The sequence below is a fragment of the Neophocaena asiaeorientalis genome, unplaced genomic scaffold, assembly GCF_003031525.2.
Source record: "Neophocaena asiaeorientalis asiaeorientalis breed wild unplaced genomic scaffold, Neophocaena_asiaeorientalis_V1.1 scaffold47, whole genome shotgun sequence".
In the NCBI taxonomy this organism is placed as follows: domain Eukaryota; kingdom Metazoa; phylum Chordata; class Mammalia; order Artiodactyla; family Phocoenidae; genus Neophocaena; species Neophocaena asiaeorientalis.
In genome coordinates, this window is record NW_020175399.1 from 205,326 (window position 1) to 224,961 (window position 19,636).

Genomic DNA, 19,636 nt, shown 5'->3' on the forward strand with positions numbered 1-19,636 from the left:
CAATACCATACTGTTTTGATTACTGTAGCTTTGTAGTATAGTTTGAAGTCAGGAAGTCTGATTCCTCTAGTTCTGTTCTTCTTTCCCAAGATTGTTTTGGCTATTTGGGGTCTTTTGTGTTTCCAAACAAACTTTTAAATTATTTGTACTAGTGTTATGAAAAATGCCATTGTATAGGGATTGATAGGGATTGCATTGAATCTGTATTGCTTTGGGTAGTATGGTCATTTTAACAATATTAATCCTTCCAATCCAAGAACACAGTATTCTTTCCATCTGTTTTTGTCATCTTTAATTTCTTTCATCAGTGTCTTATAGTTTTCAGAGTATGGACATTTTACCTCCTCAGATAGGTTTATGCCTAGGTATCTTTTTTTTTTTTTTGATGTGATGGTAAAAATAGAACTACCATATGACCCAGCAATTCCACTACTGGATACATATCTGAAGAAAACAAAAACACTAATTCAAAAAGATACATGCAAACCAGTGTTCATAACAGCATTATTTACAATTACCAAGATATGTAAGCAACCTAAGTGTCCATACAGAGATGAATGGATAAAGAAGATGTGGTATATATATACAATGGAATTTTACTCAGCCATAAAAAAACCCAAAATAATGCCATTTTCAGCAACATGGATCCACCTAGAAATTGTCATACTGAGTGAAGTAAGTCAAATATCATATGGTATTGCTTATATGTGAATTTTTAAAAAGGGTACAAGTGAACTTATCTACAAAACAGAAATAGATTTACAGATGTAGAAAACAAACTTAAGGTTATCGGGGGTAAGGTGGAGAGGAATAAATTGGGAGATTGGGATTGACATATACACACTACTGTATGTAAAATAGATAACTAATGAGGACCTACTGTACAGCACAGGAAACACTACTCAATATTCTGTAATGGCCTATATGGGAAAAGAATCTAAAGAGTGGATATATGTATATGTATAACTGATTCACTTTGCTGTACACACGAAACTAGCACAACATTGTAAATCAACTATACTCCAATAAATTTTTTTTAAAAGATCTGGTATATGTATATATGTGTATATGTGGTATATGTGTGTGTGTGTGTGTGTGTGTGTGTGTGTGTGTACACAATGGAATACTGCTCAGCCATAAAAAGAATGGAATTTTGCCATTTGCAACAACATGGGTGGACTTGGAGTGTGTTATGCTAAATGAATTATTCCAACAAAGACAAATACTGTATGTTGTAACTTGTATGTGTAATCTAAACAATAAGTGAATAAATATAACCAAAAAGAAGCCAGCTCACAGGTATAAGGAACAAACTAGCGGTTACTAGAGGGGGAAGGAAGGGGTGGGGCAAGATATAGGTAGGGGATTAAGAGGTACAAACTACTACGTATAAAGTAAATAAACTACAAGGATATATTGCATTGCACAGGGAATATAGCCAATATTTTATTTAAAAAATTAAAAAATAAATGAACCAAACAGAAATCCTGAATCTAAAGAATACAATGACAAAACCTAGAAAATTCAATACACAGCTTCAACAACAGACTCAATTATGCAGAAGTATTGGGTTGGCCAAAAAGTTCGTTAGGGTTTTTCCATAACATCTTATGGAAAAACCCTAACGAACTTTTTGGCCAACCAATAATAACCAGAAAACTTGAACGCAAGTCATTTGAAATAAGGCAATTAGAGGAAGAATTAGAATAAAGACTGAAAAAGAATAAAAAAATCACACACGACCTATGTGACACCATCAAGCATGCAAATATATACATTATGGGAGTCAAAGAAGGAGAAGAGAAAAAGAAAGGGATAGAAAGCTTAGTCAAGGAAATAATGGCTGAATATTTCCCAAATCTTGGGATGGATATGGACATCTGGACTCATGAAACCAAATATCCCCAAGCAAGATCAAACAAAAGAAGATTTCCTCAAGTCACATGATAATCAAATTGTAAGAAGTCTAAGACAAAGAGAATTTTGAAGCAGCAAGAGAAATGCAATGTGTGACATACAGGGCAACCCCCCCTAAGGCTTTCAGTGGATTTCTCTGCAGAAACCTTGCAGGACAGGAAGGAGTCAGATGATATGTTCAAACTGCTCAAAGAAAAACATGCCAACTAGGAATACTATTCCAAGAAAAGCTGTCATTCAGAAATGAAGGAAACATAATTGCATTCCCAGAAAAACTAGAGCTGAGGAAGATAATCACTATTAGATCTGACTCATGAGAAATGCTAAAGGGAGTTCTTCAACTTGAAAGGAAGCTAAGAAACAGCATGAAAACATATGAAAATATAAAACTCAGTAGTAAAGGCAAATATATAGTCAAATTCAGAACACTCTAATACTGTAATGGTGGTATGTAAATCACTGAACTCTAGAATAAAATTTAAAATATAAAAGTATTAAAAGTAAATGCAGCTATAATAATTTGTTAATGGATACACAATATAAAAAAGATGTGAAAGGTCATAACAGCATAAAATGTGGGGAAGTGTAAAAGTATTTTTTCAAATGACTGAAGTTAAGTTCTTATTAGCTTAAAACAGAATGTTATAATTATTTATTTTGTAAGCTTCATAGTAACCTCACATGCAAAAAAAAAACCCTCTAGTGCACACACAAATGATAAAGATAAATGAATCAATGCATACCACTGGAATAATTAACAAATCAAAAGGTACATAGCAAGAGAGGAAACAGGAACAAATAAACTAAAGAAATGGTCAGAAAATAATGAACAAATTGGCAACAATAAGGACTTATCTGTCAATAATTACTTTAAAAATAAATGGATTAAGTTCTCCTATCAAAAGTCACAGAGTGGCTGAATGGATTAAAAAAAAAAAGATCCAACAATGTGCTGCCTACAAGAGATTCACTTAAGCATTAAGGACAAGTGAAGGGATAGAAAAAGATATTCCATGCAAATAGTAATGAAAAGAGAGTAGAAGTGGCTATACTTAAATTAAACAAAATAGACTTTCATTCAAAATCTGCCACAGTAGACAAAAGTCACTATATAATGATAATGTAGTCAATTCATCAAGAGGATATAACAATTATAAATTAATTTAAGTGCTCCAGTCAACACTGGAGCACTTAAATATATAAAGGAACTATTAATCGAACTGAATGGAGAAATAGACAGCACTATAATGATAGCAGGGGACTTCAATAATCCACCTTAGGGAACTAGAACAAACTAAGATCAAGTTAGCAGAAGGCAGAAATTAATGAAAATTAGAACAGAAATAAATTAAGTAGAGACTGGAAAGACAATAGAAAAGATCATAGAAACTAAGAGTTGGTTCTTTGAAAAGACAAAGAAAATTGAAAAATTTTAGCTATACTGACTAAGAAAAAGGTAAATAAAATTTTAAATGAAAGAGAAGACATATTAACCGATACCAAGAAATAAAAAGGATAATAAGAGACTTTAACGAACAATTATATACCAACAAATAGAATGACCTAGAAGAAATGGATAAGTTCCTAGAAATATATAACCTACCAAGACTGAATCATGAAGAAATAGAAAATCTGAACCAACCAATAATAAGAATTTTGAATCAGTAATCAAAAATTTCCCAACAAATAAAAGCCCAGGGCCAGGTGGTTTCACTGGTGAATTCCACAAACATCTAAAAAAGAATTAATGCTAAACCTTCTCAAACTCGTCCCAAAAAATTAAACAGGAAGAAACACTTCCAACTCATTTTACGAAGCCAGCATTACTCTGAAACCAAAGCCAAACAAGGACGCTAAAATAAGGAAAACCACAGGACCATGTCCCTGATGAACAAAAGTCTTCAACAATATACCAGCAAACTAAATTCAGTAGCACATGAAAAGGATCATATACCATGATCAAATCAGATTTATCCCTGGGATGCAAGAATGGCTCAACATATGCAATTAATAAATGTGACCCATCATATTAACAGAATGAAGAATAAAAATCATAAGACCATCTCAATAAAAACAGGAAAAGCATTTGACAAAATTCAACATCCTTTCATGATTAAAAACTCTCAACAAATTAAGTACAGAAAAAATGTCCCTCAACTTAATAAAGGTAATATATGACAAGCCCACACCTAACATCATACTCAGTGGTGAAAATCTGAAAGCTTTTCCTTTATGATAAGAAACAAGACAAGGACGCCCACTCTCACCACTTCTTCTCAACATAGACTGAAGTCCTAGCTAGACAGAGTAGGCAAGAAAAAGAAATAAAAGCATCCAAACCAGAAGGGAAGAAGTAAAACTATCTTTGTTAGCAGATGACATGATCTTATATGTAGAAAACCCTAAAGACTCGACCAAAAGCCTGCCAGATCTAATAAATGAATTTAGTGAAACTGCAGGATACAAACTCAACAAAAATCAGTTACATCTTTATATGGTTATAGCAAACTATCTGAAAGGGAAATTAAGAAAACAATCCCTTTTACAATAGCATGAAAAAGAAAAACTACTTAGAAATAAATTTCACTGAGGAGATGAAAATATCTGTACACTGAAAACTTTAGGACATTGGTAAAAGAAATTGAAGAAGATACAAATAAATAGAAAGATATCCTATGGTCATGGACTGGAAAAATTAATATTGTTAAAATGTCCATACTATGCAAAGTGATCTACAGATTCAATGCAATCTCTGTCAAAATTTGAGTGGTATTTTTCATAAAAATAGAAAAAATTATTGCAAAATATATATGGAATCACAAAAGACTGAATAGCCAAAGCAATCTTGAGCAAGAACAAAACTGGAGGCCTCACACTTCCTGATTTTAAATTCTATTACAAAACTATTGTCATCAAAACGGTATGGTACTGGCATAAAAACAGGCACATAGTCCAGTGAAACAGAGTAGAATCTAGAAATAAACCCATACATAGGCAGTCTACTAATTTTTGACAAGAGTGGAAACACAATGAATACACAATGGGAAAATGATAGTCTCTTTAATAAATGGTTCTGGGAAATATGGATATCCACATGCAAAAGAATGAAATTGGACACATCTTACATCATACACAAAAATCAACTCAAAATGGATTAAAGACTTAAACGTATAACCTGAAACTGTAAAACTCCTAGAAGAAAACATGGGGAAAACACTCTTTGATATTAGTCTTGGCAATGATTTTCAGGATATGACACCAAAAGCAAATGCAACAAAAGCAAAAATAAACATGTGGAATTACATCAAACTAAAAAGCTTTTGCACAGCACAAATCACCAAAATGAAACAGCAACCCATAGAATGGGAAAAAATATTTGCAAACCATATTTCTGATAAGGGGTTAGTCTCCAGAATATATAAGGAACTTATATAATTAATTAAATAGTAAGACAAACCCTGATTTTAAAATGGACAGAGAACCTGAATAGTCATTTTTCAAGGAAGACATACAGATTGCCAACAGGTATGTGAAAAGGTGCTCAACATCACTAATTATCAGGGAAATGAAAATCAAAACCACAATGATATATCACCTCACACCTGTTAAATGGTTATCATCAAAAAGATGAGATAACACATGTTGGTGAGAGTGTGGAGAGAAAAGGAGCCCTTGTGCATTGTTGGTGGAAACGTAAACTTGTTCATCCACTATGGAGAACAGTATGGAGGTTCCTCAAAAAATTAAACATAGAACAACCATATGTTTCAGCAATCCCACTTCTGGGTATATATCCAAAGGAAATAAAAAAGGTTACTGAGGAAACATGTTCTCCCATGTTTATTGCAGCATTATTCACAATAGCTAATGTACATATAAAATGCTATTCAGCTGTGAGAAAAAAGGAAATTCTGCCATTTGCAACAACATGGATGGATCTTGAGGACATTATGTTAAGTGAGATAAGTCAGACAGAGAAAGACAAATACTGTATGATATCTCTTACATGTGGAATCTAAAAAGAAAAAAAAACACATATTGTTACCAGAAGCTGCGGTGGGTGGGGGGCCGGAATAAGAGGGAAGTTATTTAAGTGCACATATTTGCATTATGTGATGCGATGGAGGTGTTAGCTAAGGCTACAGTGGCAATCATACTGTCACAATGGCAATCATACTGCCAAGCAATATGTTGTACACATTAAATTTACACAATGTTGTATGTCAAATATACCTCAACAAAAAACAATTGTCGAGGGATTCCCTGGTGGCGCAGTGGTTGAGAATCTGCCTGCCAATGCAGGGGACACGGGTTTGAGCCCTGGTTTGGGAGGATCCCACATGCCGCGGAGCAACTAGGCCCGTGAGCCACAACTATCGAGCCTGTGTGTCTGGAGCTTGTGCTCTGCAACAAGAGAGGCTGCGACAGTGAGAGGCCCGCGCACCGCGATGAAGAGTGGCCCCCACTCACCACAACTAGAGAAAGCCCACGCACAGAAACGAAGACCCAACACAGCCAAAAAAAAAAAAATTGTCGAAAAATGGTACCTATGTGAGGTGATGGATGTGTTAATTAGCTTGATTGTGGTAATCACTTCACAATGTATATGTATATCAAATCATCAAATATATATACTTTTATTTGTCAACTATATCTCAGAAAGGTGGAAAAATATCTAAGTATCCATGTCAGAACCTTAGGGTACAAATCATTAATAAGGCTATTAAAATAAATATTGTAACTGAAATGAGTCTGCATTTCATTACAACATTAATTTAGTAATATCAACCATGAACGTAACTTAATCTGAAAGAAACAACAAAGTTCTTATATCAGTTCAGAAATTTACTCCATACATAACCATGAAAAAGAATAGAGAGCAACATGGGTCTCAGCAAAATCACAAATTTCTTCATGTCATAGACCTTTGTAAATCTTTGAACAGTAGGTATCAAATCCATGTCAAAAGTATACTATACTTCTATCATTGTACTTATGTCATTGAACACCTATTGCTCTGATGAGAACATGAACTTCCTGGAGACAGGCCCCGTCTTTTCATTCTTTTTATACCAAAGTTGACATAACACAATGCAACCACTCCAAGAACATTTGCTGAATTAAATTGCCTTCTAATTTGTGTCTGTGTTTCCAGGCCATCCTCCTCTACAAAATCCTGCCAGTTCTTTTACAAAAATACAATTCTGATAATGTCACTTTTATTGTCCCCAAATCTTTATTGGCTGTTCTTAATCTGCTTTACAAGATTATGTCCACATACCCTGGCAGGGCATTCTGTGCCCACAGCCTGTATTCCCAGTCTCATTCCCAGCCTCTCCTCTTCATATACCGACCCTCTCCTCAAGCCATGCTAACTGTTCCTTGAACACTTTTAGATTTTCATTACTCTATGCCTTTGCAAATGCTGTTTCCTCTGTCTGAAAGTTCCTTCCACCTCCATCTGCCCAGCAAACTCATTTATTATTAAAGCTCAGCTTAAATATCACTACCTTGTAGCTTTCCCTGACCCCTCACAGAATTAGTATCTCCCCCATTTGCTTTTTTTGTACCAATATGTTTATTTATCCTTAAAATGGACTAAGCTGACTCAGGGGAAAGGGAAGAAGAGAAGGAAGGAGGGAGCGCCCTGCCAATGGACTTACCCAACCAGCGACTGCGGCACTACGTGTTAAGCATATTGTTCAAGCAGCCGTCAGAGGATGGGGCTGGATGACCTTTAAGTCATTAGATGCTACGGTTCGCATCCTTCACATTGCGTGTCTGTGTGTGTGTGTGTGTGTGTGTATGTGTGTGTGTGTGTGTGTGTGTGTGTGGAGTTGGGAGGGAGGGGACAAAGAGAGAGAAACAGAGACAGAGATCAGAGAGGAGATGAGGCTGGACGCAGTGCGGTAAGAACAGATGGGCGGACCCAAATTTCTTCTGCTTTACAGTTTTGCAGAGGTCTAGCCCTGCATCCAGTGCTGTGGCAAGCGGGTGGGCGAGGAGGAAAGAGGAGGGATTGCACTCCCTCTGAGCGTGTCCAGCTTCGACTGCCTGACGGATCACTTTCCGCACTAACACCGCCAGTTCCTCCTCGCCGTGACTCATGCCTATTGTGCCAGGCAGGGCGCACTCTGCCCTGCAGCCCCACAGGTGGTATCGACTAGGGGAGACTGTTCCCGCCAGGCTAGGCAGTGGAGCGCCGCACAGCGCGCCTTCCCGCCTCTCAACTGCTGCCCCAGCAGTTCCGACCCAGCGCCAGCAGGCCTGCTCGGTCGATCTTCGAGCTGAAGATGCGGCGGGGCTGGAAGATGGCTCTGTCCGGGGGGCTACGGTGCTGCCGCCGTGTACTTTCCTGGGTGCCTGTGCTTGTTATCGTCCTCGTCGTGCTCTGGTCCTACTATGCCTACGTCTTTGAACTCTGCTTGGGTAAGTGGAGCTAGCACCTAAGATGGGGAAAATATGCTCCCCCTATGTTCTTAGCCCTCACACTGCGGTTTTCCTTTAGCTCCCTGGAGAGCTCCTGGTCTCCAACCTCTGGCTTCCCACAGTATTTCTTGCGGCCTGCCACGAGGGTCCCGCCATGTCACCATCGCTTCCTACCCAAGGTTTCTTACATTATTTCCTGGCCCTACCCACAAGAATTTACTGGCTTTTTCCACTGGGGCCCCCTTTTGTCATACAGGACAACCACTTGTGCCTTGTGCTCTGGTTCTGGGGGCTCCCATCCTACAGAGTTGAGGAAACAACATACCCTGTATACTTAAACTGTCCACTTACGCTATGAATCCCACCAATTCACCCAACTAGAAGCCCCACATTTTCCCATTCCTTCCTACTAGGAATCCCAAAATATTTCCTGTACTCTTAATGGCTCGCCTTTATCTAACACTAGGATTCCTCCTTTTCCCGTGATCCTCTCAAGCCAGCTGAAGTGATTCACATTTTTCTGCCACTTGGGACCCCACAGTACACCTTGTTCTACCCCACTGTGGTCTCCCCTTTTCACAAAGTAATAAGCCCTCCATTCCTCTTTCCCTGTGGCTTCAACATTTTCTCATCTTCTCCAGCAGAATACGAGTCCTACAATACATCCTGTCCTGTCTCCTCATGCAAGAGGCCCTGATTTTGTCACACTGGAGCTCCCTGTAGTCTCCTGCCTGGCTGCTTTGAGGCGTTTTCACTCCTTCCCATTTGGGGCCCCACATTATTTTGTGAACCTCATACTAGTCACCCTGCTTTTATCACACTATGGTCCTGCTTTGTCCACTGTCTTCTCACACTAGAGTATCCTCATTACCCTCCCACAAGAGTTCCCACAGTATCCCCCACACCCCTTCCAAGGGCCATTACTTTTCTAATGATGATCTCCCCTTGCTATCTTTTTTGAAACCACTCTCTACCTCCTGCAATACACTTCCACTGTTAGCCACACATTTTGCCATCCTCTTCCTCTGGGTTCTTATTATTATCTTCACTTATTTTTCTCTAGGATTGCACTTGTCCCTTGTCTTCTCGAACTAGGGAAACACCATGCTTTCCTACAGGGGTTTCTAGTATTTCCTGCCCCTTCCAATGGGAGCCTCATTTCTTGTTCCCTCTCCTAGACCACCCTTTTATAAATCCAGGGTCTCCTCTTTGTATCCTGTCCTGTAACACCAGGGAGCATTTCATCCCCTCCATATCTATAAAATGGTTCCCACAGTGTATCTTCTGCTTTCAAACTCAGAATTCCACAGTATTTCCGGACACAAATCTCAAGACCCTATCCCACTTGGATTACCCCCAGCCCCCTATCTTTATCACTAATGGCTTTATAGTGTTCTAATCACTATACATCAATTCACAGTGTAGTCTTCATGGTATATCCTGTCTCCTCAAGAGCCTCTGTTTTTCTCATAGTGAGATCTCCCCTTGCCTCTCACATTGAAGAATCCCTGTCTCTTCTCAAAGGAGATTCCACTAATAGTTATTGTGACTTCAGTGCTAGAATCCCACTTCTAATACCCTTAAAACTGTGTTCTACAATGTTCCCTATTAATTCAGTGTGAGGTCCCAGTATATTTCCAATCCCCTCACATTAAGACTCCTATTTGTCTTGTTGGACATCCCCTCACAGAACACTGGCCTGCACAGTGTTTTCTTAACATTTTACATCAGATTCCATTATTTAAAAACCAGGAGGGTAAGGTAGCCTTGATTTCCAATTCTGGTTCCACCAGTCCATCCTGTCATCTTCACTTGACAATCTTTAACAAATGAGTGGCCTTGGTTTCAGAAAGGTTAGATCAAATTTTCCTAAACTCACATATTTAGTAAATAATATAGAATCGGATATCAAAGCTACCTGATAACCAAAGCAACACAACCAAAACAACAGATTTGAGTTTCAGTATGACTCAAAAAGTAATATTAAGGACCTCACTTCTTTCTAAAAACAGAACCTGATGTCTTTCTCCCTAATATCAGGTTAGAGCTGAAGTCAAAAATGGTATTTTTGTCTTATAAATCTTAGAGTTTGGATTCTGCCACTTACTAATTAGGATACCTGGTGCAACTTACCTAATCTCTCTCAACTTCAGTTGCCTCACATGCACTTTGCTTATATGGTTGTTCATTCATACCACAAATACTTCCTTATCACCTACTATATGCCATTATAGCATTGTTATGAGATTTAAATAATATGGTGCATGAAAAGCATGCATCACAGTTGACAGCACATTGTAAGAGCTCATTAAATAATAACTTGTTATTACTATTATTAATGAGGATATAAGATTCTGCTTGACTCAAGAAAATAAGCTTAGACTTTAAACAGGGAGAAAAGTAACAGGATCCATTTTTTAAGGTACAATTCACATAACATAAAATTAACCATTTTAAAGCGTTCAATTTAGTGACAGTACATTCACAATGTTATACAGTCATCACTAATACAGTCATCACTAATATCTAGTTCCAAAACACTTTCATTACCCCAGAAGAAAACCTCATAGGCATTAGACAGTCACTCCCCATTCGCTCCTTCCCCTAGTCTCTACCAACCACTAATCTGTGTTCTGTCTCTATGGATTCTGGATGTTTCACATAAGTGGTATCATACAGTATATCTCCTTTTGTGCCTGGCTTCTTTCAATTGGTGTACTGTTTTTGAAGTTTATTCACATTGTAGTATGTAACAGTACTTCATTTCTTTTTATGGCTGAATAATATCCCATTGTATACCACACTTAATCCATCTTATCCATTCATCCCTTGATGGTTGATGGACATTTGGGTTGTTTCCACTTTTTGTGTATTCTGAATAGTGCTGCTATAAACACTGATGTACAAGTATTTGTTTAAATACTTGTTTTCAACTCTTTTGTGTAAATACCAGGGAGAGGGGTGGTAAAGCTGGGCTGTATGTTAATTCTATGTTTAACTTTTTGAGGAACCTCCAAACTATTTTCTACAATGGCTGCACAATCTATATTTCCATCAGTAATGTTGGAGGGTTCCAATTTCTCCACATTCTCACCAAAACTTGTTATTTTCCTTTTTTTAATTATAGCCATCATAGTGGGTATGATGTGGTATCTCAGTGTGATTTTGATTTGCATTGCCCTGTTGACTAGTGATACTGAGCATCTTTTCATGTGTTTGTTGGCCATTTGTATATCTTCTTTAAAGAAATGTCTATTCAAGTCCTTTGCACGTTTTTAATTGGGTTATTTATCTTTTTGTTGTTGAATTATAAGATTTCCTTATGTATTTTGGATACTCAACCCTTATCAGATAAATAATTCACGGATACTTTCTCCCATTCTGTGAATTGTCTTTTCACTTCCTTGATAGCATCATTTGATACACAAAGTTTTTAATTTTGATAAAGTTCAATTTATCTATATTTTTTACTTGTGGCCTATGCTTTTGGTATCATATCTAAGAACCCATTGCCAAATGCAAGGTCATAAAGATTTACCCCTGTGTTTTCTTCTAAGAGTTTTATAGTTTTATCTCTTACATTTAAGTTTTTGATCCATTTTGAGTTCATTTTTGTATATGGTGTGAGGGAGGAGTGCAGGTTCATTCTTTGCATATGGCTATGCAGTTGTGCTAGCATCATTTATAGAAGAGACTATTCTTACCCCATTGAATAGCCTTGACATGATTGTCAAAAACCAATTGACCGTAGAGCTCTGGATTTATTTCTGTACTCTTAATTCTGTACCATTGATTCGTTTGTCTGTTCTTCTGCCAGTACCACACTTGTTTTGATTACCATACCTTTGTTTTAAATTTTGAAGTCAAGATGTGTGAGTCCTCCAACTTTTTCTTTTATAAGACTGTTTTGGCTAGGGTCTCTTGCAATTCCATATGAGTTTTAGGATCAGCTTTTCCACTTCTGCAAAATGTTCATTGGAATTTTGATAAGGGTTGTACTGAATTGTGTATTGTTTTGAAGAGAATGCCATCTTAAAATCAAGTTTTCCAATCCATGCACATGGGATGTCTCTTCATTTATTTAGGTCTTCAGTCACTTTCAGCACTGTTTTGGAATTTTAAGTGTATAAGTCCTGAGCCTCCTTGATTAAATTTATTCCCGAGTATTTCTTTTTTGATGCTATTATAAATGGAATAGATTTCTTAATTTCCTTTTCTGATTGTTCACTGCTAGTGTATTTAGAAATAAAACTGATGGAGTGTTGATCTTGTGTTCTGCAACTTTGCTTGAATTTGTTCATTGGTTCTAAGAGGGTTTTTTTGGTGGATTCTTTAGAATTATTTATACATAGAATCATATCATACGCAAATAAAAATAATTTAATTTCCTTTTTCCAATCTGGATGCTTTTTTCTTTTTCTTGCCTAGTTGCACTGGCTAGAACTGTCAGTACAATGTTGAATAGAATTGATGAAAATCAACATCGTGACCTTATTTCTTAGCTGAGGGAGAAGATTTCAACCTTTCACCATTGAGTATACTGTTAGGTGTGGGTTTTCCGTAAATGCTCCTTATCAAGTTGAGGAACTTTTCTTCTATTTCTAGTTTCTTGAGCATTTTTTTTCATGAAAGTGTGTGGAATATTGTCAAATGCTTTTCTAGCATCAATTGAGATGAATGTGTGGATTTTTTTCCTTCATTCTGTTAATGTACTGTATTACATTATTGATTTTCATGTGTTGAATCACCCCTTACATTTCTTGGGTGCATGTCACTTGATCATGATGTGTAATCCTCTAATATGCTGTTGAATTTGGTTTGCTAGTAATTACTTGAGTAGTTTTGCATCTATATTCATAAAATATGTATGTAGTTTTCTTTCCTTATGATGTCTTTATCTGGCATGGGTGTCAGGACAATGCTGGCCTCATAGAATGAGTTAGGAAGTGTTCTCTTCAATATTTTTTTTAACTTTTTGAAAATAATCTTTAATGAGAAACTTGAGCTTGCTTTCACAAACTTACTTTTTAATATCGGGTTTTATATTTGAAATGGCTGTACATAAATCGTAATCAAGATTTTAATAGTTAGCATTGGAACACATATGTTGTAGCAAATAGCAGAATAATGTCTTTTATTCCTCAGCTGGCAGGAACTTCCCCCTCACCACTAGCCAGAATTTATATAATTTGATCTATTTAAGTTGTTATTTAAGGGTAAGATGATTCTTTACTTAAATCCAGCAGCTTTTCTTTTTCTTTCATTGACAAATATAATATCTTATGATAATGTGAATGGATTTAGAATGAAATCAAATTTGATCATATTAGTTTTTCTAAATAATAATGAAGCTTTTCCTTAAGCCTACACAAATGTTCTATTGGTTTTTAATCATTTTTAAGATTCATGTATTAGTCTTGATTATTATCACCAGTAAATCACATTAACCCCACTTATCCAAAGAACTGCATGAAAACATGTAAATGTGGATGGACAAAATTTATGAATTCTCTTCAATTTTTTGTAAGAGTTTGAAAAGGATTGGTGTTAATTCTTTAAATATTTGGTACAGTTTGCCAGTGAAGCCATCTGGTCTTGGCTTTTTTCTTTGTTGGGAGGTTTTGATTACTGATTCAATCTTTTACTTGTTAAAAATATGCTCAAATTTTCTTTCTTCTTTTGTCAGTTTTGGTAGTTTCTGTGTTTCTAGGAATTTATCCATTTCATCTAGGTTATCCAGTTTGTTAGCATAAAATTGTTCCTACTATTCTATTATAATCCTTTCCATTTATGAATGTTCTTTATTAATATCTCCACTTTCATTTATGATATTAGTAATTTGAGTCTTCCCTTCTTTTTTCTTGTCCAGTCTAGTTAAAGATTTGTAAATTTTGTTTTCTTTTCAAGGTCCCAACTTTCAGTTTCCAGAGTTCTGCAAAAGTTGATTCTGACAGTTTCTGCCACTTCATGCATGGCTTTTAGGGAAGGACAAAAGCCTGGAATTTCCTACTCTGCCATTTTTGGTGATTAACAGTATCCATTTTGAGATTAAAATTAAAAGGTCCAGGAAATAATTCTACTGAGAAGCTAGAATTTCTTCAAAGAGAGTCAGAAGAAATGAAAACTGATAAGGCAAAAAACCAGAAGGAACAGTTTCTAGAAACCAAATTTCTATATAAGTAAAAGCTATCCATTTAAGCCTATATGAATCATGGTATTCTTATATCTAAAATAGTTTTATAACTCATCCATATATAAAACAGTCAAAAGCATCACACCTGAGTAGTTAAGTATCATATGAAACATCTAAAATAATTCCAATGATTCTTAAACCTGGCTGATAATCATAATCACCTGCTGAGTTTTTTGTAATACACATTCCTACACCTCCACCCAGAGATGTGTTATATGAAGGGGGCCCTAGAATCTATATTTTTATCAGTTCCCTAGGTGGATATTAAAATCATCTAGATTTGGGAATGGATGCTGAAAAAGTAAATGAATGGCTAGTATGAGTAACTTTTTCAGAGGAGTAAATGAAGACTGGCATGATTAGTTTGCTTTCAACAAGCAGAACATAATGAGAAATGTATCTAGGTTCTACATTTCAAATTCTATTCTCTCTCCTAACCTAAAGTATAAGAAACATCTATTGGAAAAAGTGAGTATCAAATATATTCATTTTGACATTGAATACATTATTTTAAAACCATCCTATTTAACTTTGGGATCAATATCATAAATAATTTTAAAAATAAGACTTGTTTTGTCCCAAACTATTGTAAAACCTAACCTCACTGAACAGTTTACCTTTTTCAGAAAAATAATAAATAGCTAATAATAATGAACTACCTATTATGTATCAGGCACCCAAGTACTTTACGTGTATTTTATAATTTAGTTCCTATAACAACCTTATAACATAAATTAATTTATCCTCAGTTTACAGATTAAAAAAACTGAGGCACAAAGAGATTAAATAATTAATTACAGAACAAGTAAGTGACAGAGCCAGAATATGAATACATACCATATTCATCAGTGGTGATTGCTAAACATCACTGCAATAAACTCCCTTCCCAAATGAGTCATCAATTAAAAGAGAACTTCATGCTGTAACTAAGCACTCATCTCACTAGATTCATATTTTCAGCCTTCCCACTCTCCTTCCACAAGTCCTTTTGAGCTTCACTAATTTGGTAGCCATTAGCCATATGTGGCTATTAAACATGTGAAATATGACACCTGAATTGAGACGCGCTGGAAAACTTAAAATATGCACCAGATTTCAAAAATTTAATGCAAAAAGAAGTATGCAAAATATATAGTTAATAATCTGTGTAGATAACATGTTGAAATGATATTTTTGATATATTGGATTAAATAAAATATATTATTAAAGTCAACTCCACTTTTTTATTATTATTTTTAATTTTAAAAAATGTTCCTACTAGAACATTTAAATTACATGGTTTGTATTATATTTCTCTTGGACAGCACCGTTGTAGAATTTCTTCCATGTCCTTGGACTAACATTGTTGACCATCCGCATATAGTCCCAAATTAGGTTTATTCTACCAGTACCCTTCTGTGAATTCTAAAATGTGTCTATTTAAAGGAAGTCATGATATATGCTTTTGTTTGAAACTAGTTGTCTTTTATGAAAAGCCCTTGCATATTTTCTACCCTTCCATACCTTTTCTCCATACTTGGTTGCAAAGAATCAGTAAACAGGTAAAAGAAAAGAGGAGAGAGTAAAAAAAGCTATTTGATGATAACCCCAGTCACTTAACTTGCCGGGTAGTGAGCTAAAATTTGAAGGAACAGAGCAGGTGTATAATTACACATATCACCACATCACTCTATAATCATGCATGACAAATTACCCATAGTATGACTAAGTGTACATTTCCCCAAGAGATTCATGATAAAGGATTCATTTTGGGAAAGTTTAGTCATTTTCATTTTAAATATGACTGAAGTATCTTAGTCTTTTCCTTTAATAACGCAAAAGGCAATATTAGAAAAATAAAGGAAAGGCAGAACTACCAAGATAAGTGCCACAATGTTTTAGAATAAAGACCACCTTTGTTTTTTCTCAGAAGTATGTAACTTCTAACAGGGAATTTTACAAGAAAATATTTTTCCCTTAGACTTATTGACTCCGTACAGATTTTAGGAGTGAAAATACTTTAAAAGTCAAGTCCAATACCTAACTAATGTCTAAATGTCCTACAGGACATTTCCAAGTGTTTATAATGGGAAACTTACTCCTTCCCAATGCTGCCAGTCTGGCTGCTCATCGTTATCATCATCATCATCTTCTCTTTTATTGAACTGAAATGTGCTGACCTGCAGCTTTTACTCATTGATTCTATTTCTGCCCTCTGTTCTTGGATCATATAAACCAATCCCACTTGCACATGATGGTCCTAAAATTACTTAAAAACAGCTATCCCCCACCTAGAGACTTCACAGGTCCCCACTCATTTTTCTGTATATACATTGTCTCATTCCAATATCTGCAAAGCACCGGATGTTCTCCTTCCCTCACCCACAAATGCTGTAGCAAGTAGCCAATCAAATGAGAGTTAGGATCTCCACTTTTTGTTTCGCAGTAATTGTTCATTGATAGAGGTAGAAGGAGATATACCAAACAGCAATTTGTCAGCTACTCTTTATTAATATTGTTCTCCAAGCAACTGTGCTCTCTCTAGTCCCATTTTAAAGAGATGTTATTAACCCAATTCAGGGCCTAGTGGGACTGATGTAGTCACACAACATGTATGTGCAAAATCATGAAGTCCCAGGTTGACCCATCAAGACTTCTTGTTTCCACTTCCATTTGTCAAAGTAGAGGATGTGCTTCTGTCAATCATTCTTAACCAGGATTCTCTAACTGAAAAGAAAAAACAAAGAAATTGGTATCAATCTCCAGGCCAGTGTATTAGAAAAAGAGGACATCATCTGGTCGGATTTTTAGCACAGACAAAATGGAACAGTTTTAACAAAGTCCATTCAAAAGATCCTTACAAGGAGCATTTTTTAAAGACTCAACAAAAATAGACCTGCAAATAAAGAGGAGAAGTTATGACTAATAAAGAAACTGAGGAAATAACCCCTAGAGTATAGTCTCATTCTCTGTTTGGATTTTTCCCCTTTTCTGATCCTTAAAAGCTTAACAATGTGTATGAAAACCACTTTAATTTAATAGCTTCTCAAGATTGAGATCTATGCCTTATAATTTCACTTTACCTTAGCACCTAGTACAGATGCACACAGATGTTGGTGGTGAGTAAAGACAGGTAGGCCCCATTTTGTACAAATGACGTTCTGAACAGAAGTTACATATATATCACAGTAAGCCAACAAGGAATGATTGGAGAAGGTAGACATAATACATGCAAGAAGTCCTGGAGACTGGAATATAGTACCAACTCCACCACTAACTTGTTCTGTGACCTTGGGCAAATCATATGATCCTACTCTAGTCCATTTTTCCCATCTGTAAATGAGACAGATAAACCAGATAATCGCTAAAGTCCCTTCCAGTTCTAATATTTTATGAAATCTTCATTCAAATATAATAATTAATATTCATTATTTGCCTTGTGCTAGATACTATGCTAGACAGCATTTACATACATTAACTCATCTAATTCTCAAGTAACCTTGTGAGGTAGGCAATGTTATGGAAGTTAAGGAACTTACCCAGGGTCACAAAATAGTGCAACTGGGCTTCTAACCCAGAAAATCTGACATCAGAGCTGGCATGCAACCTCTACACTATATTGCCTCTAAATATACAAGAGAAACTTGGTTTTTAAAGATGTTCTACAGTGAATACTTTGGGAAAATGAATAGTCATCTCCTAATTTATCATCTTTTAAGTTCTTATTGCCATGTTATATAGCTTGAGTGTTTCCCATTTGTTGGCTTTTTAAAAGTCAGATTATCCTTGTATTTGTTGAATGAGTAGAAATTCTTACTCAAGGTTTAAAATGAAGGAAGGTAGCAAAAGATAGAATTTAATCATCCTTGCCTTCTGTTATGTTAGCAGGCTGGTGGTTTCCTAAAGTATCATTGAATAAATTACTAAAAATGATGCTATGGAAAAATGCATTAGAAAAATAATGTTTCTAAGTATCACTAATCTTGACCTTTCCTTCTCTTTTCACAGTGACTGTTTTGAGCCCAGCAGAAAAAGGTAAGCGGGTATTATAAATTGTTTTGGTCAGGACTGTATCCCTCTTTCTGTCTAAAAGTGAATTACATTAAAGCCTATAAATTGAGCAACTTTCCCAGGAATACACTGAGGTTAGTGGAAAGTTTAGGATAATGGTTTTTAGGAAGCTTACCCAGAGATAGAGCAGAACATATTTTAAGTAGCTCCTCTGGCTGTAGGACAGGAATTTGAAGTTACCAGGATTTATGATAGAAAAGGGCACAGGTAGCCACTCTGTTTGTTTGCCATACTAACCCTAGGCTTTCTCTTGGTTCATCACTATTGTCCTAGGTACCTTGCCTTTCTGCCCAGTTCATTACCTCTTCAAGGCATGGAGTAAGGGTCCCACAGTGGGGCTTTTAAAGGCTAAGTCCTTCACCATCACAGTTCCAATATATTTACTATACTACTCTTCACTTCTCACCCCCATCTTGGCTTGATCTGCAATTTATACTACCATTCTAAACAGACTGAGGCATTCTTCATTAAAAAATGTGTAAGCTAAACATGTGTCTTAACAAACCTTTAGTTTCACATTATTTTATCAGGTATAACCATAAGTATTCATATAGCCACTTTTAATTCTCACTTCATGGGAATTGTTGTAATTCATTAACTACATAACTTTCATATTATGCTGTTTTAAAGCTGAAGTTTGCTATTACTCATTTAACAGAGGTGTTGGCTGTAGAGGCAATAGAGCAGAGTGGTGGGAAGATAGTAGAGCACTGTAGTTAAAAGTATGAGAACTGTCTAAATTCAAATCCTGGCTCCACTACCTCATAGTAAATTATTTGACCTCTTTGTGCTCACTTTATTCATATGTAGAATAGAAATAATAATAATACCTATTTCATAGAGTTATTATGAAAATTTAATGAGGTATGCATGTAAAGCCCTTAGAACAGTGGTGAATAAAGCACATACTGATGACTTAATAAATGTTTGCTACTTTTGTTACAGCCTTAGAGCAAGTCTTGAGTTGCCTCTTATTGTTATGGATGGTTCTTAAAGTCAGAGATCATTTTCTGTATACATATATAAATATTTACAAATAAATGTCAT

The 19,636-nt window shown here is 35.9% G+C and overlaps 1 protein-coding gene across 1 annotated transcript in view; it reads left to right on the plus strand.

Annotated features, from left to right (window-relative positions):
• Window positions 1–8,210: 8,210 nt before the first annotated feature.
• Window positions 8,211–19,636, plus strand: part of ZDHHC15 (zDHHC palmitoyltransferase 15) — a 59,644-nt gene continuing 48,218 nt past the window's right edge. Inside the window, exon 1 of the mRNA XM_024766423.1 lies at window positions 8,211–8,346. Coding sequence (XP_024622191.1) covers window positions 8,211–8,346 — 136 coding nt within the window. The remainder of the gene's footprint in view (window positions 8,347–19,636) is intronic.